The following is a 26,812-nucleotide window of genomic DNA, read 5'->3' as shown; positions in this document are numbered from 1 at the left end:
GCTAAAAGCCATAAAGAGTGAGAACTCGGTGCAGATAATCAGCCCAGACTCTAGAACTGATGATGGTAAGACCAACCCATGTGCAAAAGACAAAGTTTCAGCACAGAATTCCACTGAGCAACAACAACATAGTTTAACAGTGAATTCTGAGTCTGTCAAGTCTACTGATATGCACATTTTTGAGGGACACTGGGCTCGAACTCAACTCCATTTCAAACTACAACAGCAATTAGAACAAATGATTCGCCGTTTTGAGCAAGAGATGAATGAAATAAAAAAGTTCTTTGTTACAGAGTGGGAGAATCTGGAAAGGCAACAGAAGCAACTGATGGAGAAAATGGAGCAGGAGCACACCAACCATCTGCGCGAGGAGGCCGAACGAATCAAAGCTGATTCAGGTTCTGAAGGTGCGTGCCATAATCTGGTGTCAGAAGAGTTAATGGTCAGCCAACTCCTTCATATGCTGAGGGACAAGACTCTGAAATGGGAAAAACTTGAACACGAGCTGCGATCTTCAAAGGAAAAGGGTTCGGAGCTCTCAAAAGTCATTGAGATGGCTGATGTGACGACACAGACTGAAACGACTGCAACAGAGCAGCCATTGGATGCCAAAAGTACGCTGACTCACGTCAATGTAGAACAACAGACCGCTGAAACAGCTGCTCCGGTAGAGGGACTGCATAGTCCGAGCAATCAATCTCCAAAGGAAGTTGAAGTATTAAAATCACAAATGAGGTCACTAGTAAACGACTTGCTGAAAGCCCAGAAAAAGCTGGATGCAGAGGTACACATGAAGAAGTCTCTTCAGGAAAGATGTCTGGATTTGGAACAAGAGCTGGCTAACGTCCAGCTGGGTATGGAGGAAATAGACGACCCTCTCGCTGGCCTAGCTCAGGACGACACCGAATATTACCATGACCTGTCAGACGACTCCGAATATTACGATGTCCTGTCCTGCCCAGCTTGTAACTTCGACCCCCAAAGTGCAGAAATCATGGAGGAGCACCAAAAGTCTACGGAACATCGGAAGAAGGTGGCTCTACTACGGGAAGTAAGAGAGATAGAGAAGGAACAGCAGTCGGATAGCGTCCAGTTGGGTAAGGAAGAAGTAGAAGGGCCTCTCGACCTGTTGAGTGATAGTGAATACTACGAGGATGTGGTATGCCCAAATTGTGATGGAAACTCCCAAAGTGCTGAAATCCGGAGGAAGCACTTAAGGTCTAAAGAACATAGAGAGTTGGTAGCATTACAGCTGTCCGCCGAGAAGATGGGAACGACAAGAGTTGTAAAAAGGCAGAAAAGAAAAAGAAGAGGCCGAAAATAATAATTGTTTAAAATATTGTTACTTCTACTACCTCCGGCCGAACACTACGAAAAGATGCTGTCTGGAACGAATTAAGATCAGAGACTGAATTTACGAACTGTTCCCACAGAGACTGAACCTGTAAACTGTTCCCACTAAGAGTATGTTGCAACTGTTCGTAGAGATTGAATCTGTGATCTGTTTTGACATGAAGTTATTTATGTATCTATGTTATTCTGTTATGTAAACCTGAAGTTATATATGTATATATGTTATTACGTTATGTTAAATGGGGAGATGACTGTAAAGCTAGGAAGGGAGGAATGTTGTGTATGTAATATGTGTGCTACTTTGAACCTATGGACAGGACTGCACTACTTGTTGGGCGTAGTGATACGCAGTACCACTCCTGGCCATAGGGGTATAAATAGTACTGTGGGTACTGATCTCCCCTCAGTTCCCGCCTGTGGGCATGAAGTAAAGACCTACGTATAGTCCCTACCTCCAACCAGTAAAGACCTGTTTGAGTTATACGTTTAAGTCTTTGTGTTAATTGTTCAATACAATACACATACTTAACAGTTCCGAGGTGGGCAACAGCGTAAAATTTGTTAGGAACGCGCAATACCAAATTCCTGCTCATGAAACCGTCCTTTGCAATTTTCTGCTTGAAGTGATGGTGACAGCAGGGAGACCCTGCCCAGATATGGGAGTGAAAAGGGAAATAACATGCAAATTATGTCACAATGTCAAATTTTACAACTTTAGTATCTCATTTACACCCTAGACTAACAATACTGGTATAAAACAGGTGTCCAGAATTGCTAATTGGTCACTGTTTCCTCCACCCCCTCCCAGGGAGTAGAATTGAAAAAAAGTGATTGATTTGCTTCTTCCATCATGAGATTTAGATGGCCCTGCAAGAAGCCCAACCTGCTCCACTGCAGCTGATGCCCAAAGCCTCCAGTAGACATTTTCCATATCTCCACCACACACACGCAAGACTGGCTCCTGTTACAGGTAGGAACACTGCCGGAAGCCCACCTGAGAATTGCTAAAGAGGCTTTTGGAGTTGGTGCCAGGTTAATGGGCCAGCAGAAAGCCTGCTCCACCACAATTCTGGCAGCAGAGCTACCACCAACATTTAGGTCATTATGCTTTGTGACTGAGGTGAAGAGACTGCCACCAAACTAAGGCTAGGCAAAAATGCTCCATTTTTGTCACAATGTTTTTCAAGTTTCAGGTGCTTTGTATCCTGCATGTGAAATAAAAGCGAATACTGCAAGCAAGTAGCATTTCAAAATGCTTCACACGCTTACCTCACTGCAGCTGATCTGGTTCTGTCTTGCTAATAAGATCTCTGGAATATCTGACATGATATGAATTTTGGTCTTGTCCGCTTCCCAAGCTTTGATATATGCATGCTGGGAAAAAAATAGACACGAAGATTGGCACTTTGATGGGTAACATTCAAAGCATATTTTCCAATTAACCTAATCAATGAACGTAAAACAACCTTGTTCATAAGGTGTGCATTATTCTTTGCCAGAGCCAGATCCATGGAGTCAGGCAAGCTGGTGAACGTAAACTTCGTTGGGGGCTGGCGGTAATTTTTCTCACTCAGGATCTCTCCAGCTTTTTTGGCTTTGACCACATCTAGCGATCCAAGAGGAGACCATCCGGTACCCTTTAACCAATCAAGGTCTGCTTTGTATCGATTCTGGAAGAAAATGAAAAATCCTTACTGCTAACTCGGTGTTTATCATTGGTATAGCAGATGTCATAAAATAACTTGTGTTTATCCAGTAACAAAATCTATATCGTCAATGCAACTGGGATCAGTAATAATCTGGCCATAGAACAGATCATTATAAAAAAAATCTGTTACAATCCTTATTGTTATGATAATGAAAGACTTGAATTTCTATAATACCTTATCACATTTTTGAAAGCATCGAAAATACTTTGAAATTTCCAAGTTTGCAGACGACACAAAGCTGGGTGGGCGTGTGTGCTGTGAGGAGGATGCAGAGGAACTCCAGTATGATTTGGACAGGTTGGGTGATTGGGCAGATGCATGGCAGATGCAGTATAATGTGGATAAATGCGAGGTTATCCACTTTGGTGGCAAAAACAGGAAGACAGATTATTATCTGAACGGCAATAGATTGGGAAAAGGGGAAGTGCAACGAGACCTGGGTGTCCTTGTGCACCAGTCGCTGAAGGTAAGCATGCAGGTGCAGCAGGCGGTTAAGAAGGCAAATGGTATGTTGGCCTTCATAGCGAGAGGATTCAAGTACAGGAGCAAGGATGTCTTGCTGCAGTTGTACAGGGCCTTGGTGAGACCACATCTTGAGTATTGTGTGCAGTTTTGGTCGCCTTGTCTGAGAAAGGATGTTCTTGCCATGGAGGGAGTGCAGCGAAGATTCACCAGACTGATACCTGGGATGGCAGGAATGATGTATGAAGACACATTGAGTCAATTAAGCTTATATTCGCTAGAGTTTAGAAGAATGAGAGGGGATCGCATTGAAACTTATAAAATTCTAACAGGACTGGACAGACTAGATGCAGGAAGGATGTTCCTGGTGGTGGGGGTGTCCAGAACCAGGGGTCACAGTCTAAGGATAAGGGGTAAGCCATTTAGAACTGAGATGAGGAGGAATTTCTTCACCCAAAGAGTGGTGAACCTATGGAATTCTCTACCACAGAAGGCAGTAGAGGCCAACTTATTAAATATATTCAAGAAGGAGTTAGATATATTTCTTAAGGCTAAGGGGATCAAGGGATATGGGGAGAAAGCAGGGACAGGGTATTGGATGATCAGCCATGATCTCATTAAATGGCGGAACAGGCTCAAGGGGCCGAATGGCCTACTCCTGCTCCTATCTTCAATATTTCTATGAAATGCGATGACTGTTGTTTTTGTCAGCAAGTGTGACAGCCAATTTTGGATGCAGCAAGATGAATGGCCAGCTAATATGTTTTTGATGGTGATGGTTGAGGAAGCAAAGTTGGCCAGGACACTTTGAGGACTTATATAATAGCAAAATACTGTGGATGCTGGAAATCTGAAATAACAACAGAAAATGCTGGAAATACTCAGCAGGCCAGGCAGCATCCGTGGAGAGAGAAACAGAGTTAACGTTTCAGGCAGCACGGTGGCATAGTGGTTAGCACTGTTGCCTCACAGCGCCAGGGACCCGGGTTCAAATCCGGCCTCGGGGGACTGTCTGTGTGGAGTTTGCACATTCTCCCCGTGTTTGCGTGGGTTTCCTCTGGGTGCTCCGGTTTCCTCCCACAGTCCAAAGATGTGCGGGTTAGGTTGATTGGCCATGATAAAAACTGGCCCTTAGTGTTAGGTGGGATTAAATATGTGGGGTTACAGGGATAGGGCTTGGGTGGGATGGCTGTCGGTGTAGGGACCAGGTGCTAGGGTTTGGATGATCAGCCATGATCTCGTTGAATGGCGGAGCAGGCTCGAAGGGCCGAATGGCCTACTCCTGCTCTTAGTTTCTATGTTCTATGTTCTATGTAGGTCTGGGACCCTTCATCAGAACTGGAAAAAGCTGAAGATGTAACAGATATTAAGCAGGTGCAGAGACGGGGGGGTTAGGAGGGGAGGAAGGAATTGAAAGAACATCCTGTCTGCTCTTCTTTGAATAGCACCATGGGATCACTGATATCCACCTGAACAGGCAGAAGGGGCCTCGGTTTAATGTCGCATCATAAAGATGGCACTCCCTCAGTATTCTACTGGACTGTCAGCCCAGGTTAATTACTCGGGTTACAGAAGGTTGTTCAAACCACACAACCTTCTGATTTAGAGAGAAGATTGCAATTGAGTCCAGGTGGCACTAATCGATGGATCCCACATCTATTTTTTTTCATTTCAATGTTTTACACAACCATTGTATATTTCTTGATTTAGCCCCTTTCATTTTAAAAATAAATATGCATAATCAGAAATAATCCTATTTATCCGGATAATATTTTCAAGCGAAGGTCAAAAGGTGATTCTCCTTCAAAGAAAATGAAATATAAAATTGGGGGCATAATTATAAAAGGGGGAAGCTGAATTCATATTTGCAATGGTTTCTTTCACTTACATAGTGACCAGAGGGAAATATACCTACAGTATGCAATACTGCAGCACTGGTTATAGGAGCTCAGTAACATCTTGAACACAAAAAGCTGAATATAATGGCCCAGAATTTGCAATCAGTGGTGAAGCGACAACGCTCACCGCTGACCTCGAAGAAAGCTGCCCACAAAGATTTTGTGATCTCTGTGGCGAAAACTTGAGCTTTCTCGACGTTAACTTGATTGTAGCAGTGTCAAAAGGGGATTCCTACTGTAGAGAAACAGTGATGTCATCAAGCTGTCTAAGCAGCCAATGACATTAAAGAATTATCACAGACAGCAAACCAGGAAATAAAAAGCATTGATTATCAATTCACTTTTTATAATTTTTAAAAGGAGCAAAATAAAGTTTGGGGCGTACACATGGGTTTAAGGTAGAAGCTGAAATATCATCAACAAACTTTTTTAAAAATTTGAAAATATTTTCATTATTTTAATAATCTAGTCATTTTCTATCATAATGGACAAATTTGATATTCTACAAATATAAATTTTGTTTTTCAGGACCAGAACGGTTGTTCAGCAATCAATAAGCCATTAAAATCCCAGTTACACCTATTCCAACAAGACCTAACTTTTTATGGGGTATTTAACAGCGATATTACAGTGGCAAAGCTTAGCTTTTCATCAGTTCAACTGATTTCACTGATTGTCGGCTATGGGGAGTTCGACAGAGCAGCCTGTGGCAGAGCAGAGAATGACTGACTGCAACTTCACTACTTCCGTGTTTAGCTGTGCATGCGCTAAATCCTGAAGTTACGGTCAGTTTCAAAGGGGTAATGATGACGAATGCTGACAGTTCACCATCATTACCACCACAAAATCCGGGCCATTATGATTTGTCCATAGACTATTGAGAAAATAAATTTATAGCATCAGCCATTTCCACATCATATTGCTTGCTTTAAAAAAAGGTAACTTACACCTATTTTATTTTGAAATTGTCGAACAATAACATTTTCTTTTTATTCTAAGAATGGTCCGTTATAGACAGACAAAAAACTATGCAGATTGTTGGTTACATCATAAGCCTTCTTTACCTGTAAATTCATATACACCGACTGGTCAGGATCTGGAATGCCTGATAGGGTAGTGGAAACCGATTCAAGAGTAGCTTTCAAAAGGGGAAATACTTGAAGGAGAAAAAATTGCAGGGATATGGGGAAAGAGCGGAGGAGTGGAACTAACTGGATTGCTCTTTGAAATGTCGAATGGCCTCTTTCTGTGCGGTGTTATTCTATGATTCAATGATATATTAATATTAAAATGAATGATGATCTAGGATTACGAAACCAAAATTCTGAATTTACCACCAATAAGAATTCAATTTGGCTCAAACCTCAGCGTATCTATCTTTAATACAATAGTCAATTGAACCAAATCTGTGCTCCCTGATTAAAAGGAGGGCTATTGCCCAGGTTTGCTGAAACACCTCTCAGGATTTTCAAACAAACTTTCACATTTTCAGGAGGCACTCCAATCATTCTGTAAATGATATGCTTTCCGTGTCTGTATCACATCATTCTGGTCTGGCAGACATGTCCACTGGTGTAGACATGTCTGTACTCTATGTCACTGACCGGGGTCTGGCATTTCTTAGGGTCATAGGGGGGGAAATTCAGTTGTTTGCGCCTCCCGTTAGCGCCTTAAGAGGGCGCTAATGGGGCGCAAAGTAACTAGCGCCCGGCTGCGACGATGTTTGCGCCGCTCGCGAAATTAACTAGACATTTTGCGGCGGCGCTAAACACTACCGCCACGATCTCCTGCGCCGGCAGATTGTGACGTCAGTCGAGTGCGCAACGCCCCGTTAGCGCCCCGGACCGGGTATTGAGTGGTGCCCCCTGCCTTACCGCCTGCCACTAGCAACGACAGGTTGAGGGGAGCGTTATGCTGTCAGAAAGGGACTAGGGGAGCACTATTTAAAGGCGACCGCCTCCTGCCTTTTTTTGTCGGTGACATTTTTGCACCACGCATTTTGAGAGAGAGAGAGACTTCTGGAGAGATTCAACGCTGTGTGAAGGAGTTTTGAGTACTGAGCAGCACTTTGCAGGTTTATTTTGATTTGCCTTTCCTTGCTTCGCCAGCGCTCTGAGGTAACGCCTTGCTCCTCGGCCTTTGCGCCTTAAGACAGGTGTGAAGCGCCTGATTTAGCGCTCCAATCACCTCCAGGGGCGATAAAAGCCAAGTTTGCTGTTGGAGGCGATAATTAGCGCCAGGCGCTAAACTTTGCACATGGCCGATAATCGCGCCCCAAACGGGCCGATACTGAATTTTTCCCCCATAGGGTCATAGAGTTATACATCACAGAAAGAGGCCCTTCGGCCCATCGAGTCTGCGCAGGCCATCAAGCCCTGTCTAATCTAATCCCATTTTCCAGCACTTGGTCCGTAGCCTTGTATGCTATGCCGTTTCAAGTGCTCATCTAAATGCTTCTCGAATGTTGTGAGGGTTCCTGCCTCTACCACCCTTTCTGGCAGTGAGTTCCAGATTCCAACCACCCTCTGGGTGAAAAAGTTGTCCCTTACCTTGAAACTATGCCCCCTGGTTATTGACCCCTTTACCAAGGGGAAAAGTTCCTTTTTATCTACCCTATCTATGCCCCTCATAATTTTGTACACCTCAATCAGGTCCCCCCTCAGCCTTCTCTGCTCTAAGGAAAACAACCCCAGCCTGTCCAGTCTCTCTTCATAGCTGAAGCCCTCCAGCCCAGGTAACATCCTGGTGAATCTCCTCTGCACCCTCTCCAATGCAATCACATCCTTCCTATAGTCTGGCGACCAGAACTGCACACAGTATTCCAGCTGTGGCCTAACTAGCGTTTTATACAGCTCCATCATAACCTCCCTGCTCTTATATTCTATGCCTCGGCTAATGAATGGAAGCATCCCATATGCCTTTTTAACCACCTTATCTACCTGTCCTGCTGCCTTCAGAGATCTATGTATATGCACACCAAGGTCTCTCTGATCCTCTGTCCTTCCTAGGGTCCCACCATTTATTGTGTATTTCCGTGCCTTGTTAGTCCTCCCAAAATGCATCACCTCACACTGTTCAGGGTTAAATTCCATTTTCAACTGTTCTGCCCATCTAACCAACCTGTCTATGTCGTCCTATAGCCTGAGGCTTCCCTCCTTGCTATTTACCACTCCACCAATTTTCATGTCATCTGCAAACTTACTGATCATACCTCCTACATTCATATCTAAATCTTTAATGTACACTACAAACAGCAAAGGACCCAGCACCGATCCCCGTGGTACACCACTGGACACAGGCTTCTAATCACAAAAACAACCTTCGACCATCACCCTCTGCCTCCTGCCACTAAGCCAATTTTGGATCCAATGTGCCAAATTGCCCTGGATCCCATGGGCTCTTACCTTCTTGACCAGTCTCCCATGCGGGACTTTGTCAAAAGCCTGACTGAAGTCCATGTAGACTACATCAACTGCACTAACCTCATCCACACACCTAGTCACCCCCTCAAAAAATTCAATCAGATTTGTCAGACATGATCTCTCCCTGACAAAGCCATGCTGACTATCCTTGATTAATCCTTGCCTCTCCAAATGGAGACTAATTCTGTCCCTCAGAATTTTTTCCAATAATTTCCGTACCACTGATGTTAGGCTCACTGGCCTGTAATTACCTGGTTTATCCCTACTACCCTTCTTGAATAATGATACTGTGTTAGCTGTCCTCCAGTCCTCCAGCACCTCCCCTGTGGCCAGAGAAATTCTGAAAATTTGTGTCAGAGCGATCTCTTCCCTTGCCTCACACAGCAGCCTGGGATACATCTCGTCCAGGTCTGGGGATTTATCCACTTTTAAGCCCGCTAAAACCGCTAGTACCTCCTCCCTCTCAATACTAATTTGTTCAAGTATATCACAATCCCCCTGCCTGATTTCTATGCCTACATCGTCCTTCTCCACAGTGAACACAGATGCAAAATATTCATTTAAAACCTTACCTACATCTTCTGGCTCTACACACAGATTGCTACTTTTGTCCCTAATGGGCCCTACTCTTTCCCTGGTTATCCTCTTGCCCTTAATCTTCTATATATATATAAACGAATCGTTCTGTCTGTCTGTCTATCTGTCTGTCTGTCCTCGGGTGTGCATCTATCCGGCTATGCGCTCGAAAGTTATAGAGCCTACCTACGCGTGTGTTACCTCCGAAGAAAACTTACGGTTCCGGGACGGTCGTAAGCGTATTTACTTTTCTGTCGGACGAAAATTGTTCGCGCCTTATGCAAAAAACCTTCAAAATTAAACTCATTATCTGCTACTTAGCATTGATTGACTGACGTCAAGGTTTGACCAATCCTGTGCCGTCACGATTGACCAATCCTACAGTACAGTCCCCTGATGGTTGGCCAATCGGTGTGTGTGTGTGGGCGGGACTAATCGTTTTCATCTCAGGGATGTGGCAGCCATTGCTTCAATGCTTCCAGCTCAAACTACTCTGCTTATCCAGCTTTGAAAAAGTTAGTATCTCTTTTAAAAATAACATAAGATTTACCAAAAACGTTTTATAAGTACTTTCACTTTCATCTTGCAAGGTATTAAAAGGTAGAAATGTTGCCCGGCAGCAGATTCACAAAGGGACAGAGAGACAGGGCCCAAAAGCCTGGGACTCGATTTAAAATGTTGCCCAGCAGCAGATTCACACAGGGACAGAGACACAGGCCCCAAAGCCTGGGACTCGATTTAAACCGCCCGGCCCAAAACAGCCCTGGCAAAGCCAGGCTCCCCCAGCTAGTATATACTTATAAAACACCTTGGGATTTTCCTTTATTTTGCCCGCCAGTGTTTTTTCATGCCTCCTCTTCGCTCTCCTAATTTCTTTTTTAAGTACCCCCCTGCACTTTCTATACTCCTCTAGGGCTTCCACTGTTTTTAGTCCTTTGTAGCTGCCAAAAGCCTCCCTTTTTTTCCTAATCCATTCTTGTATATCCCTTGACATCCAGGGTTCCCTGGGCTTGTTGGTCCCACCCTTGACCTTTACGGGAACATGTTGGTGTTGTACTCTCTTTATTTTTTTTCTGAAAGACTCCCACTGCTCTGATGTGGATATTCGTACAAGTAGCTGATCCTAGCCCACTTTGGCCAGATCCTGCCTTATCATATAAAAATCGGCCTTCCCCCAATTTAGAACCTTTATTTCCAGTCCATCTTAATCTCACCAAATTATGGTCACTGTCACCAAAATGCTCTCCTACTGACACTTCTACCACTTGCCCAGCTACATTCCCTAGAATTAGGTCCAGTACCGCCCCCTCTCTTGTAGGACTTTCTACATGCTGGCTCAAAAAGCTCTCCTGGATGCACTTTAAGAATTCTGCACCCTCTATGCATTTCACACTCTATCCCAGTTAATATTGGGGAAGTTGAAATCCCCTACTATTACTACCCTATTATTTCTACACTTCTCTGAGATTTACCTACATATCTGCTCCTCTAGCTCTTCCTGACTGTTTGGGGGCCTTTAGTACACTCCCAGCAAAGTGCTTGCCCCCTTTTTGTTTTTAAGTTCTACCCATATGGCCTCATTGGAGGAACCTGCTAAGATATCATCCCTCCTTACAGCAGTAATTGACTCCTTGATTAATATTGCGACACCCCCTCCTCTTTTACACCCCCCTCTGTCTTGCCTGAAGATTCTATACCCCGGAATATTGAGCTGCCAGTCCTGCCCCTCCCTCAACCATGTCTCCGTGATAGCAACAATATCATACTCCCATGTGTTCATCAACACCTTCAATTCATCTACCTTACTCGCAAGACTCCTTGCATTAAAATAAATGCCATCCAACCTTGCCACACTCCCTTGTGCCGTTACATATTTGCTCTGCCTTCCAGGCTGACTTGTTTTTTCCTCTATATTTGGCAGTGCATCATCCCCTACTATAGCTCCACTCCGTATCCCATCCCCCTGCCCAGTTAATTTAACCCCTCCACAACAGTACTAGCAAACCTCCCCGCAAGGATGTTGGTCCCGTTCCAGTTCAGGTGCAACCCATCTGACTTGTACAGGTCCCACCTTCCCCAGAAGCAGACCTAGTGATACAGGAAACTAAAGCCCTCCCTCCTGCACCAACTCTTTAGCCACACATTCATCTGCTCTATCCTCCTATTCCTATACTCACTAGCACGTGGCACCGGGAGAAATCCAGAGATTACAACGTTTGAGGTCCTGCTTTATAATCTGCTACCTAGCTCCCTAAATTCTTGTTGCAGGACCTCATCCCTCTTTCTACCCATGTCATTGGTACCAATGTGAGCCACGACCTCTGACTATTCATCCTACCCCTTCAGAATGCCCTGCAACCGTTCAGTGACATCCTTGACCCTGGCACCAGGGAAGCAACATACCATCCTGGAGTCACGTCTGCAGCCACAGGAACATCTATCTGTTCCCCTTATGATAGAATCCCCTATCACTATTGCTCTCCCACTCTTACCTCCCCTCCTGTGCAGCTGAGCCACTCATAGTGCCGCGGACTTGGCTCTTGCTGCATTGCCCTGAGAAACCATCTCCCCCAGCAGTATCCAGAACGGAAAATCTGTTGGAGAGGGAGATGGACCCAGGGCACTCCTGCACTACCTTCCTAGTTCTTTTACTCTGTCTGGTGGTCACCCATTTCCTGTCTGCCTGTGCACTCTTTACCTGCGGTGTGACCACCTCGTTAAACGTGCTATCCACGAAGATCTCAGCTTCGAAACAGCTCTTGGTCAACAGGAAGCCAATGAGTACACAACTTGGCTCAAATATTCACCTTTCCATCTCTGATACAATGGCCAACTGGACCAAATCCACACCCTTGTAAATCTTTCATTACAAAGAATGGTATTCCCCAAGTTTTCTGACCAACTTCTCAAGAATTTTCAAAGGGATTTTTAGGAAGGTACTCACATCACTCTGCAACTCATAAGCCTTCTTTGCCTGGATCACATCGTTCTGGTCTGGCAGACAGGTCCACTGGTGCAGGTAACGTCTGTAGTCAACATCACTGACCAGGGTTTGGCATTTCTTGGCCAATTGGATGTCCAGCATGTCGACTGGAATGTTGTACTTGGTCTTACTTTTCTCAAAGTTCTTCTTGTACTCCCTGTCGCTCTGAATCTTGGCTACGCGCATGGACCAGACCATTTTGGGATCATCCTGAATGCTACGGCATCCAACATGGTGGCCAAGCTGCTTGCGGTAGGCTGTTTTGTATTTGTACTAAAACAGAGATCAAGAAAACGACGTTACATTCAGTCATCACGTTTAACTCGGTGTAACTATGGTTTGAAAATTCTAAGAAAGGGTACAGGTAGCGCCATTTTTAATATGCAATTCTCTGACTCAAAATAAACAGGTCCACTTACATCACTAGCAATATCTCTGGATGCTCTTGCTGCCTTGATTGAGATGGCGTCAGCATGCAAGTTGTGGCCCTTCTTCTTTGCCTCCTCCATAACAAGTTTGTACAGTTTCTATGGGGAAGAAATAATATTCTTAGTGCCAGGTTCAAAACAAAACTGGATTCAATTTGCGTTCCTAATTTCTTCGTCAGCTGAAATGCGGAGGGAAAAATCCGTAAGCTTTCTGGTGGCTGAAGGTGGAGATCCCATTCCACACTGCAGGGAAGAAGACATTGACATGGTTGCAGTGGGCACTGCTGGCACCTGCACAGGCGCTTCAGTGGTGCCCTTCTAAGGCAAAGCAGCCCATAACCGCTCCGCCATAGGTGCCCCACCACATGCTCAACCCCAGCCAAAGATCATAGAAGGAAAAGATCTTAAGCCCGGCCAGAATCCATTTGGATGACAAGGGAGGTAATCGACTACCTTCCTCTACAGAACCTCCGTGGCCTCAACGGAACTGACACCTGCTCTCAGCAAGGAATAGTTCTGCTAAGGGCTTATAAAGATGCACCAGACGGAATTCCCAGGACAATCCTGAAACTCCCTAGGATATGCCCAGTTGACGTAGAAGGGTGCACCCCACTAGAAAATTGCTGCAGCTAATAAATGGGGCAGAATCCCATTTCCATTGATTTCAGCTCCATTTTCCAACCCCAATTCAGAGATCCAGTCGGATTCCACCTTGGCCCAGATTGAAATTTTGGGGTCCGAGAATGTTCAGCTTCGATATTTTAATTACTCTGATGGGTGAGTTCAAAATTTCTCATGGCCTCGAGGGTATCTGCACCGGCCTTGATATCTAGTTAAGATTTTGGTCATGTACTTCTAAAACAGAAATAGTAAATGGCTATGATCTATGTGCTAAGCTATTATTTTGTAGTTAACCTTTATAAATGCAGTATTTGTTATTTTTCTGATCTTTCCGACGGTGGCAGCTAGTTAGTCAAACCTATCTCTAAAGGTTTCAATTGGCTTCCAGATTCGAACTGGCTTGACTCATGAATACCCTCCAAACTGTTTTGGATTTCAATAGGCATCTTTTAAACTCAAAAGCAACTTTTTGTTTGAATGTGGCTAATCTCCTTCCTGGACTTTTCTATAGCTTTTGAGACAACTGAATAAAATTTTGGAACATTTGTATCAGGTTAGGCCGGGTCCTAATTCTGACTGCAGCTGAGTTTTAAACTCTTCGGTCAAGATTTTTGACGTATTTCAGGTGGTTCCGAGGTGGGCAACAGCGTAAAATTTGTTAGGAACGCGCAATACCAAATTCCTGCTCATGAAACCGTCCTTTGCAATTTTCTGCTTGAAGTGATGGTGACAGCAGGGAGACCCTGCCCAGATATGGGAGTGAAAAGGGAAATAACATGCAAATTATGTCACAATGTCAAATTTTACAACTTTAGTATCTCATTTACACCCTAGACTAACAATACTGGTATAAAACAGAATCCAGAATTGCTAATTGGTCACTGTTTCCTCCACCCCCTCCCAGGGAGTAGAATTGAAAAAAAGTGATTGATTTGCTTCTTCCATCATGAGATTTAGATGGCCCTGCAAGAAGCCCAACCTGCTCCACTGCAGCTGATGCCCAAAGCCTCCAGTAGACATTTTCCATATCTCCACCACACACACGCAAGACTGGCTCCTGTTACAGGTAGGAACACTGCCGGAAGCCCACCTGAGAATTGCTAAAGAGGCTTTTGGAGTTGGTGCCAGGTTAATGGGCCAGCAGAAAGCCTGCTCCACCACAATTCTGGCAGCAGAGCTACCACCAACATTTAGGTCATTATGCTTTGTGACTGAGGTGAAGAGACTGCCACCAAACTAAGGCTAGGCAAAAATGCTCCATTTTTGTCACAATGTTTTTCAAGTTTCAGGTGCTTTGTATCCTGCATGTGAAATAAAAGCGAACACTGCAAGCAAGTAGCATTTCAAAATGCTTCACACGCTTACCTCACTGCAGCTGATCTGGTTCTGTCTTGCTAATAAGATCTCTGGAATATCTGACGTGATATGAATTTTGGTCTTGTCCGCTTCCCAAGCTTTGATATATGCATGCTGGGAAAAAAATAGACACGAAGATTGGCACTTTGATGGGTAACATTCAAAGCATATTTTCCAATTAACCTAATCAATGAACGTAAAACAACCTTGTTCATAAGGTGTGCATTATTCTTTGCCAGAGCCAGATCCATGGAGTCAGGCAAGCTGGTGAACGTAAACTTCGTTGGGGGCTGGCGGTAATTTTTCTCACTCAGGATCTCTCCAGCTTTTTTGGCTTTGACCACATCTAGCGATCCAAGAGGAGACCATCCAGTACCCTTTAACCAATCAAGGTCTGCTTTGTATCGATTCTGGAAGAAAATGAAAAATCCTTACTGCTAACTCGGTGTTTATCATTGGTATAGCAGATGTCATAAAATAACTTGTGTTTATCCAGTAACAAAATCTATATCGTCAATGCAACTGGGATCAGTAATAATCTGGCCATAGAACAGATCATTATAAAAAAAATCTGTTACAATCCTTATTGTTATGATAATGAAAGACTTGAATTTCTATAATACCTTATCACATTTTTGAAAGCATCGAAAATACTTTGAAATTTCCAAGTTTGCAGACGACACAAAGCTGGGTGGGCGTGTGTGCTGTGAGGAGGATGCAGAGGAACTCCAGTATGATTTGGACAGGTTGGGTGATTGGGCAGATGCATGGCAGATGCAGTATAATGTGGATAAATGCGAGGTTATCCACTTTGGTGGCAAAAACAGGAAGACAGATTATTATCTGAACGGCAATAGATTGGGAAAAGGGGAAGTGCAACGAGACCTGGGTGTCCTTGTGCACCAGTCGCTGAAGGTAAGCATGCAGGTGCAGCAGGCGGTTAAGAAGGCAAATGGTATGTTGGCCTTCATAGCGAGAGGATTCAAGTACAGGAGCAAAGATGTCTTGCTGCAGTTGTACAGGGCCTTGGTGAGACCACATCTTGAGTATTGTGTGCAGTTTTGGTCGCCTTGTCTGAGAAAGGATGTTCTTGCCATGGAGGGAGTGCAGCGAAGATTCACCAGACTGATACCTGGGATGGCAGGAATGATGTATGAAGACACATTGAGTCAATTAAGCTTATATTCGCTAGAGTTTAGAAGAATGAGAGGGGATCGCATTGAAACTTATGAAATTCTAACAGGACTGGACAGACTAGATGCAGGAAGGATGTTCCTGGTGGTGGGGGTGTCCAGAACCAGGGGTCACAGTCTAAGGATAAGGGGTAAGCCATTTAGAACTGAGATGAGGAGGAATTTCTTCACCCAAAGAGTGGTGAACCTATGGAATTCTCTACCACAGAAGGCAGTAGAGGCCAACTTATTAAATATATTCAAGAAGGAGTTAGATATATTTCTTAAGGCTAAGGGGATCAAGGGATATGGGGAGAAAGCAGGGACAGGGTATTGGATGATCAGCCATGATCTCATTAAATGGCGGAACAGGCTCAAGGGGCCGAATGGCCTACTCCTGCTCCTATCTTCAATATTTCTATGAAATGCGATGACTGTTGTTTTTGTCAGCAAGTGTGACAGCCACTTTTGGATGCAGCAAGATGAATGGCCAGCTAATATGTTTTTGATGGTGATGGTTGAGGAAGCAAAGTTGGCCAGGACACTTTGAGGACTTATATAATAGCAAAATACTGCGGATGCTGGAAATCTGAAATAACAACAGAAAATGCTGGAAATACTCAGCAGGCCAGGCAGCATCCGTGGAGAGAGAAACAGAGTTAACGTTTCAGGCAGCACGGTGGCATAGTGGTTAGCACTGTTGCCTCACAGCGCCAGGGACCCGGGTTCAAATCCGGCCTCGGGGGACTGTCTGTGTGGAGTTTGCACATTCTCCCCGTGTTTGCGTGGGTTTCCTCTGGGTGCTCCGGTTTCCTCCCACAGTCCAAAGATGTGCGGGTTAGGTTGATTGGCCATGATAAAAATTGGCCCTTAGTATTAGGGGGGATTAAATATGTGGGGTTACAGGGATAGGGCTTGGGTGGGATGGCTGTCGGTGTAGGGACCGGGTGCTAGGGTTTGGATGATCAGCCATGATCTCGTTGAATGGCGGAGCAGGCTCGAAGGGCCGAATGGCCTACTCCTGCTCTTAGTTTCTATGTTCTATGTTCTATGTAGGTCTGGGACCCTTCATCAGAACTGGAAAAAGCTGGAGATGTAACAGATATTAAGCAGGTGCAGAGACGGGGGGGTTAGGAGGGGAGGAAGGAATTGAAAGAACATCCTGTCTGCTCTTCTTTGAATAGCACCATGGGATCACTGATATCCACCTGAACAGGCAGAAGGGGCCTCGGTTTAATGTCGCATCATAAAGATGGCACTCCCTCAGTATTCTACTGGACTGTCAGCCCAGGTTAATTACTCGGGTTACAGAAGGTTGTTCAAACCACACAACCTTCTGATTTAGAGAGAAGATTGCAATTGAGTCCAGGTGGCACTAATCGATGGATCCCACATCTATTTTTTTTAATTGCAAAGTTTTACACAACCATGGTGTATTTCTTGATTTAGCCCCTTTTATTTTAAAAATAAAGGGGCTAAATAAAAATAAATATGCATAATCAGAAATAATCTTATTTATCCTGTAAACTGGATAATATTTTCATGCGAAAAATATAAAATTGGGGGCATAATTATAAAAGGGGGAAGCTGAATTCATATTTGCAATGGTTTCTTTCACTTACATAGTGACCAGAGGGAAATATACCACAGTATGCAATGCTGCAATACGGGTGATAGGAGTTCAGACAAAAAGCTGAATATAATGGCCCTCAATTTGCGGTCAGTGGTGAAGCGATGGCGCTCGCCGCTGACCTCGAAAAAAGCTGCCCACAAAGATCTTGCGATCTCTGTGGCGAAACTTGAGCTTTCTCGATGTTAAATTGATTGTAGCGCTGTCAAAAGGTGATCCCTACTGTAGAGAAGCAGTGATGTCATCAAGCTGTCTAAGCAGCCAATGACATTTGAAGAATTCTCACAGACTGTAAACCAGGAAATAAAAAGCACTGATTATCAATTCACTTAAAAAAAAATTTAAATAGCAAAATAAAGATTGGGGCATATACATAGGTTTAAGGTAGAAGCTGAAATATCATAAACAAACTTTTATAAAAAGTTTAAAAATATTTTCATTCTTTAAAAATTTAGTAATTTTCTACCATAAGAAGAACATAAGAAATAGGCTCTTCGAGCCTGCTCCACCATTCAATAAGATCATGGCTGATCTTCTACCTCATCTCCACTTTCCTGCACTATCCCCATATCCCTTGATTCCCTTAATATTCAAAAGGCTATCAATCTCTTGAATATGCTCAACAACTGAGCCTCCACAGCCCTCTGGGGTAGGGAATTCCAAAGATTCACCACCCTCTGAGTGAAGAAAATTCACCTCATCTCAGTCCTAAATGGCCGACCCCTTATTCTGAGACTGTGACCCCTGGTTCCAGACTCCCCAGCCAGGGGAAACATCCTCCCTGCACCTATCCTGTCAAGCCCTGTAAGAATTTTGTATGTTTCAATGAGATCACCTCTCATTCTTCTAAACTCTAGAGAATATAGGCCTAGTTTGCTCAATCTGTCCTCATAGGACAATCCCCCCAATCCCAGGAACCAGTCTGGTGAACCTTCGTTGTACTCCCTCTATGGCAAGTATATCCTTCCTTAGGTAAGGAGACTAAAACTGTACACAATACTACAGGTGTGGTTTCACCAGGGCCATATATAATTACAGTAAGACGTCTTTACTCTTATACTCAAATCCTCTTGTAATAAAGGGCAACATACCATTTGCTTTCCTAATTGCTTGCTGTACCTACATGTTAACTTTCAGTGATTTGTGTACAAGGATACCCAGGTCCCTCTGAACACCAACATTTCCCAATCTCTCACCATTTAAAAAATACTCTACTTTTCTGTTTTTCCTACCAAAGTGGATAACTTCACATTTCTCCACATTATATTCCATTTGCCATGTTCTTGCCCACTCACTTAGCCTGTCAATACCCCCTTGAAGCCTCTTTGCATCCTTCTCACAATTTACATTCCCACCTAGTTTTGTATCATCAGCAAACTTGGATATTTACATTTGGTCCCCTCACCCAAATCATTGATGTGGATTGTGAATAGCTGAGGCCCAAGCACTGATCCTTGCGGTACCCCACCAGTTACAGCCTGCCAACCTGAAAATTACCTGTTTATTCCTACTCTCTGTTTTCTGTCCGTTAACCAATCCTCAATCCATGCCAGTATATTACCCCCAATCCCATGAGCTCTAATTTTATTTAATAACCTCAAGTGTGCCATTTTATCAAATGCCTTCTGTAAATCCAAATACACCACATCCACTGGTTCCCCCTATCTATTCTGCTAGTTACAGCCTCAAAAAACTCCAACAGATTTCTCAAACACGATTTCCCTTTCATAAATCTGTATTGACTTTGCCCAATCCTATTATTACTTTCTAAGTGCCCAGTTACCACGTCCTTAATAATAGATTCTAGCATTTTCCCTCCTACTGATGTCAGGCTAATTGGTCTGTAGTTCCCCGTTTTCTCTCTCCCTCCTTTCTTAAATAGTGGGGTTACATTTGCTACCTTCCAATCTGCAGGAACCGTTCTAGAATCTATGGAATTTTGGAAAATGACAACCAATGCATACACTCTCTCTATAGCCAACTCTTTCAAAAACCTAGGACGTAGGCCATCAGTTCCAAGATTTATCAGCTTTCAGTCCCATTAATTTCTCCAGTACTACTTGTTAACTAATATTAATATCTTTTAGTTCCTCAGTCTCGCTAGACCCTTGCTTGTCCACTATTTACAGGAAGTTTTTTGTGTCTTCTTCCATGAACATAGACAGAAAGTATTTGTTTAATTTCTCTACCATTTCCTTATTCCCCATTATAATTTCTCCTGTCTCAGCCTGTAAGGGACCCACATTTACTTTCGCTAATCTTGTCCTTTTTACATACCTATAGAAGCTTTTACAGTCCTTTTTTATGTTGCTCTGTAGTTTACTCTCAAATTCTATTTTCCCTTACTTTATCAATTTCTTGGTCCTCCTTTGCTGAATTCTAAAATCTTCCCAATCCTCAAGCTTACTACTCTTTTTGGCAACATTATAATTCTCTGCCTTTGATTTAATACTACCTTTAATTTCTCTTGTTAGCCACGGTTGGACCACTTTTCCTGAGGGGTTTTTGTGCCTTAAAGGAATGTATATTTGTTGTAAATTATGTATTAATTCTTTAAATGCTAGCCATTGCTCGTCCACTGTCATACCTTTTCATGTAGTTTTCCAATCTACCTTAGCTAACTAACCCCTCATACCTACGTAGTTTGCTTTGTTTAGATTTAAGACCCTAGTTTCGGATTTAACTAAATCTCTTTCAAACTCAATATAAAATTCTATCATATTATGGTCACTCTTCCCTAAAGGCCCCTTTGCTACAAGGTTATTTATTAACCCTTTATCGTTGCACAATACTAGATCTAAAATAACCTGTTCCCTAGTTGGTTCCTCAACATAATGGCCAAGTTTTACGTTCTACAAATATAAAATTTGTTTTTCAGGGCCAGAACGGTTGTTCAGCAGTCAATACACCATTAAAATCCCAGTTACACCTATTCCAACAAGGCCTAACTTTTTATGGGGTATTTAACAGCGATATTGCAGTGGAAAAGCTTAGGTTTTCATCAGTTCAACTGATTTCACTGATTGCCGGCTATTGGGGAGTTCGACAGAGCAGCCTGTGGCAGAGCAGAGAATAACTGACCGCAACTTCACTACTTCCGTGTTTAGCTGTGCATGCGCTAAATCCTGAAGCTACGGTCAGTTTCAAAGGGGTAATGACGACGAATGCTGACAGTTCACCATCATTACCACCACAAAATCCGGGCCATTATGATTTGTCCATAGACTATTGAGAAAATAAATTTATGACATCAGACATTTCCACAACATATTGCTTGCTTTAAAAAAAAGGTAACTTACACCTATTTTATTTTGAAATTGTCGAACAATAACATTTTCTTTTTATTCTAAGAATGGTCCGTTATAGACAGACAAAAAACTATGCAGATTGTTGGTTACATCATAAGCCTTCTTTACCTGTAAATTCATATACACCGACTGGTCAGGATCTGGAATGCCTGATAGGGTAGTGGAAACTGATTCAAGAGTAGCTTTCAAAAGGGGAAATACTTGAAGGAGAAAAAATTGCAGTGATATGAGGAAAGAGCGGGGGAGTGGGACTGACTGGATTGCTCTTCGAAAGAGCCGGCACAGACTCGATGGGCCGAATGGCCTCCTTCTGTGCAGTACTATTCTATGATTCAATGATACATTAATATTAAAATGAATGATGATCTAGGATTACTAAACCAGAATTCTGAATTTACCACCAATTTGGCTCAAACCTCAGCGTATCTATCTTTAATACAATAGTCAATTGAACCAAATCTGTGCTCCCTGATTAAAAGGAGGGCTATTGCCCAGGTTTGCTGAAACACCTCTCAGGATTTTCAAACAAACTTTCACATTTTCAGGAGGCACTCCAATCATTCTTTAAATTATATGCTTTCCGTGTCTGTATCACATCATTCTGGCCTGGCCGACATGTCCACTGGTGTAGACATGTCTGTAATCCATGTCACTGACCGGGGTCTGGCATTTCTTAGTCAAAAGGAAACCAATGAGTACACAACTTGGCTCAAATATTCACCTTTCTGTCTCTGATACAATGGCCAATGGGCCTGTCATGAATCTTATCATGACTCATGAAGTAACACTGGGCGGCCAGCTGGTGGCGCCGTCCAAGGAGTATAAATACTCGGGTGTGGGCCCAGCTTGCTCAGGATGTTTCTGTAACCAGGAACTAGTGATGTAACTAGAATCTCATGGTTGTGAAACAGTTGATTAAAGCCTTGTTTTATACTCAAACCAAGCACTTAGTAGTCATTTTACATCAGGGACCAAATCCACACCCTTGTAAACCTTTGAGTAAAAAGAATGGTATTCCCCAAATTTTCTGACTAACTTCTCAAGTATTTTCAATGGGATTTTCACATTTTTAGGAAGGTACTCACATCACTCTGCAACTCATAGGCCTTCTTTGCCTGGATCACATCGTTCTGGTCTGGCAGACAGGTCCACTGGTGCAGGTAATGTCTGTACTTAATGTCGCTGACCAGGGTTTGGCATTTCTTGGCCAACAGGATGTCCGGCATGTCGACTGGAACATTGTACTTGGTCTTACTTTTCTCAAAGTTCTTCCTGTACTCCCTGTTGCTCTGAATCTTGGCTACGTGCATGGACCAGACCATTTTGGGATCGTCCTGAACGTTACGGCATCCAACGTGGTGGCCAAGCTGCTTGCGGTAGGCTGTTTTGTACTTGTACTGTTATAAAAACAATTGTCAGTGCCAGGTCACACGTAAAAAAAATTAGTACTATAGAAATGAAAGAAAAATCTATACTAATATTCAAAAAAATCTATTTAAAATAAAGTGATAACAAAAACAATCACTTACATCACTGGCAATATCTCTTGACGCTTTAGCAGCCTTAATAGAGATAGCATCGGAACGTAAGTCATATCCTTTTTTCTTTGATTCTTCTAGTGCAAGCCGATATTGATTCTAGACATAAAAATGATAAATAAGTACAGTTTTCACACTGGAATTTGTGATATAGTTTGCTCTTTTAAAAAACAATTATACATACTTACATCACTATAATTTATTTTGTTGTGGCTTGCCAACACAAACGCTGGTGCGTCTGGCATGATGTGGATATCAAGCTTGTCCTTCTCCCACGCTTCAGTGTACAAACGCTGTGAAGAGATTTTTTATAAAACGTGTTAATGCAGTGATCCAGAGAACAATATTCGTAAGTAACCAGCAGTTAAATTATTCATGTGACACATTTTGCGCACACAGTTAATGGATATTACCTCTGCTCCAAGGGTTAAAGTGGTGTATGCAGGAGGGAATAACTATTGAGATAACTGGAGGACTTTCTGAGGTAGAAGAAACTCGCACAGGAAAGGTGGTCTGCACGTTACCAGATGGTAAGTCAACAACAACAACAACTTGCATTGATAGAGCACCTTGAACGTAGTAAAACGTCCCAAGGTGCTTCACAGGAGCATAATCAAACAAAAGTTGACACAGCGTCACATAAGGAGTTATTCGGACAGCTTTGTCAAAGAAGTAGGTTTTAAGGAGCCTCTTAAAGGGGGAAAGAGAGGCGGAGAGGCTTAGGGAGGGAATTCTTGAGCTTAGGGCCCAGGAAGCTGAAGGCATGGCCGCCAATGGTGGGACGATGAAAGTCAGGGATGCACAAGAGGCCAGAATTGGCGGAGCGCAGAGATCGCAGGGATTTGTAGGGCTGGGGGGGATTACAGAGATAGGGAGGGGGCGAAGCCATGGGGTGATTTGAAAACAAGGATGAGAATTTTAAAACCAAGGCATTGCTTAACTGGGAGCCAATGTAGGTCAGCAAGCACAGAGGCAATGGGTGAACAAACATGAGAACCGTAGTGGGTGTAATTAAAGCTGGGGTTTGAGGGGGTGGAGGAGAGGGAAGACAATACTTGTTACAATATACAATACAGCTAATTGGTATGACTGATCAAGAGATAGGAGCTATTACTGTTCAGAACAAGGAAAGAAATGTAAATATAATTTTTCATTCAATCCTTTCTTAAATTCTTAACAGCAGAGTGCAAAATAGAGGCAACGGCAATCACCATGCATATATTACAAGTTTGGGCAAAATGCTCATGGAGATCACAGGGACACCTTGAAAGGTTATACTGGGACACCAGTGGGCAACCCATGAGCTTTCCTGTGGCCCAATGCATGAACCAGCTGTTTATTACCCACATTTGCTGTTTTTACAGCATATACCAGCATCACTGGTTCAGCAGGTGGTTTGAGCTTATGAGTCTAACACACATAGCTCCAAGCAAATGATCTGTCAGAAAAAAGGATTGCACCGGTAAAGGAAATAGCAATGTGAAGCTCTCCTGTTGTTAGAATGCCAACTAGTGCGTTAGGACTTCAATGTTGTTCTTTGTCTCTGTTCTGCTGTTCCACAAAGAAAATGGATGCATCATCCCATCATGGACCTAACTTATTTCAAAGGACAGGCAATGTTTTATTATGCTGAGTTTGCAAAATATAATCATATGTATTTTCTTAAAAGAATGAAATCAATGTAATTGGAAAATCTACTACGATCCTGTTTATACAACAATAGGATTACATAGGATGTGCAGCACAGAAACATGCCATACGTCCCAACCAGTCCATGCCAGCGTTTATGCTCCGCTAGAGCAACATGAACATATTCTTGATTTGAGATGTAGTTTTGTGACCAAGGTAAGATCAGTCATAGCGACAAAGTGCAGCAAAAGGCCTTACAAGAAATCATCTGAGGTCCCCCTCGAACTTTACGTCAGTCGGTGATGTTAGCATGATTCGTGCAGCTTTATTTTGGTGTGTTTTTATTTTATTGATTTATTTACACTATTTTTTAGGCATTTTGGTTTGGTCACAGAAATGTCTTGGGTTTTTTATTCCCCGTTGCAAATCATGGAAGCTAATCCAATCTGGTGTCATTTACATTTTCACTGTTCTCCGACTCCTATTATTGGTCAGTAGAAGTCCATGAGTGGATTGGTCATAAAAGAAGTCCTGTACAATTTATAGATCATAAGTAGCACTTGAAAGCATAACCTGCATACAATGATGCAGGCAATTTCTTGCATTAACAAGCACTTTACCTGGTTGAGAATGTGTGAATTAACCTTTGCCAGGGCCAAAGGCATGGAATCAACCAAACTGGTGAACTTGAAAGTGCTAGGGAGCTGACGGTAATTTTTCTCACTCAGAATTTCTCCAGCTTTCTTGACCTTTTCAACCTCCAGAGATCCGCTTGGGGCCCAGCCAATGCCTTTCAGCCATTGAAGATCAGACTTGTATTGGATCTATTTTACACAAATAAAATAATCTAAGATTATACAGTAAAATTTTCCCAGTAAAGTTAATTGCGGACAAAGACCATTTTCTGTCTTTGCCCAGACATCAAAACTTAACTCGAGGACAAAAGCAAAATACTGCGGATGCTGGAAATCTGAAATAAAAACAGAAAAGGCTGGAAACACTCAGCAGGTCAGGCAGCATCTGTGGAGAGAGAAACAGAATCAACGTTTCAGGTCAATGACCTTTCGTCAGAACTTAACAGAACAAAACTTAACTCATTTGAATTGCTTCCAACATTATCTTTCAGCATTAGAAGGTTTTATTTAAGTGCAATCTCCAGCACTTGAAGATGAGTAATAGTATGGAGAAAAGTATATAGAGACTTACTTGAGGTGTAAAAAACTATGAGGGGCCTAGATAGAGTGGGTAGGAAGCACTTATTTCCCTGAGCAGAGAGGTCAATAACCAGGGGGCATAGATTTAAAGTAATTGGTAGAAGGATTAGAGGGGAGTTGAGGAGAAATATTTTCACCTGGCGCGGTGGGGGGGGTGGGTGGGGGGGTCTGGAACTCACTACCTGAAAGGGTGGTAGAGGCAGAAACCCTCATCACATTTAAAAAGTACTTGGATATGCACTTGAAGTGCCGTAACCCACAGGGCTACGGACCAAGAGCTGGAAAGTGGGATTAGGCTGGATAGCTCTTTTTCGGCCGGCAGAGACATGATGGGCCAAATGGCCTTTTTCTATGTTTCTCTCATATTACAAACACACTAAACAGGTGGATCCTTCCACAGAATCATTGATCACAAGTAGCTCTGTGACAAACTGTTGAGGTATTTATGATGTCTGTTTAACTTAGCACTCATAACAATTTAGTAACTCTTACATTTAATGGTACTAAAAAATATAGAGACCATACTTGGTGAATTTTGTGCCTAAGCTGAGTTTGACAGCTTTATGGAGCTTTTAAGATTTTTTCCATATCTGAATGTTAATTTTTGCAAGCTCCGCTCTTGACACAGAGCCTTGCTACAGGGGAGCGTGAATTGGGAAGAGGGTTAAAACACTTGGGCCGATCATGTGACCTACACGCCCATTTCGTGAACTTCTGCACTGGAAGCCTCACTTTGCAAACACACTTCGTTCCAAAAAATGTGTCTTTACTCCAAAAGCAATGAGAAGTGCCCTCTGCTTCCATCTTTCAGTCATCCAAGCAACATCCGACTGGGACTGCCCATTGCTGCTGAATTATTGGTGGCTTAGTGCTGTGAAACTGGATTAATACTATCCCATCTCCCTTTTTTCTTTCTAATGGAGAAAGGTGAAAAAAAAAATCTCCTTGGTAGCAACAGCAATTCAAACAGTGTAAGGATGTCCAATCATTTTTCTCTTTGTGAGTGAATTAATTGCGTACCATGGAGGTTCATGGGCTTCACATAAAGAATTATCGTTCCGAATCGCCAAATTCGAGGAATATGTACAAAAGCACTCTCCTCCACCCACAAGAGCCAAGTTACAGACTTAAATGATAAAATTAGTTTCGTGTAATTATAAGCTGATGGACGTTACTGATTGAATTTGCTGCTCTGTATCAGGAGCGGAGTGCAGAAAGGCTGGTCACAGAGGTTTTGTGAGCCAGATGCCTAGGACTCACCTAACCACAAGTGGTCACACAGGTAGCTTAGATACCTCTGAATTAGTGAGACCATGCATGAAATCCTATGGTTAACAACAATGGTACTATTAATGGCATGTCAATGTGGCTCTACATTAAAACATTCATTTCCAGGAAGCAGGTCTGAATCCGCCTCAGACAGCGTGAAAATGTCATTAATCTGAAGGCTGTTAAGGGGCTCTTGTGAAATGAATCTCAACAAGTCTCAATCCACTGATACAAATGTCCAAGG

General features: G+C 43.0%; 1 protein-coding gene across 20 annotated transcripts in view; it reads right to left on the bottom strand.

The window, feature by feature from the left end:
* Positions 1-26,812, bottom strand: part of neb (nebulin) — a 347,384-nt gene that overhangs the window by 172,234 nt on the left and 148,338 nt on the right. For all 20 annotated transcript variants that reach the window (XM_085986921.1, XM_085986920.1, XM_085986925.1 and 17 more), the window contains 10 exons: positions 24,706-24,909; positions 22,645-22,749; positions 22,448-22,555; positions 22,004-22,315; positions 15,015-15,218; positions 14,818-14,922; positions 12,823-12,930; positions 12,365-12,676; positions 2,820-3,023; positions 2,623-2,727 (listed from right to left, as the gene is read on the bottom strand). In XM_085986921.1, coding sequence (XP_085843047.1) covers positions 2,623-2,727; positions 2,820-3,023; positions 12,365-12,676; positions 12,823-12,930; positions 14,818-14,922; positions 15,015-15,218; positions 22,004-22,315; positions 22,448-22,555; positions 22,645-22,749; positions 24,706-24,909 — 1,767 coding nt within the window. The remainder of the gene's footprint in view (positions 1-2,622; positions 2,728-2,819; positions 3,024-12,364; positions 12,677-12,822; positions 12,931-14,817; positions 14,923-15,014; positions 15,219-22,003; positions 22,316-22,447; positions 22,556-22,644; positions 22,750-24,705; positions 24,910-26,812) is intronic.

The sequence above is a fragment of the Somniosus microcephalus genome, chromosome 4 (genome assembly GCF_052327205.1).
Source record: "Somniosus microcephalus isolate GS21.2 chromosome 4, FLI_Smic_1.0, whole genome shotgun sequence".
Classification (NCBI taxonomy): Eukaryota; Metazoa; Chordata; class Chondrichthyes; order Squaliformes; family Somniosidae; genus Somniosus; species Somniosus microcephalus.
Note: the sequence above shows the minus strand (reverse complement) of the source record. Positions and strands in the feature narration are given on the sequence as shown.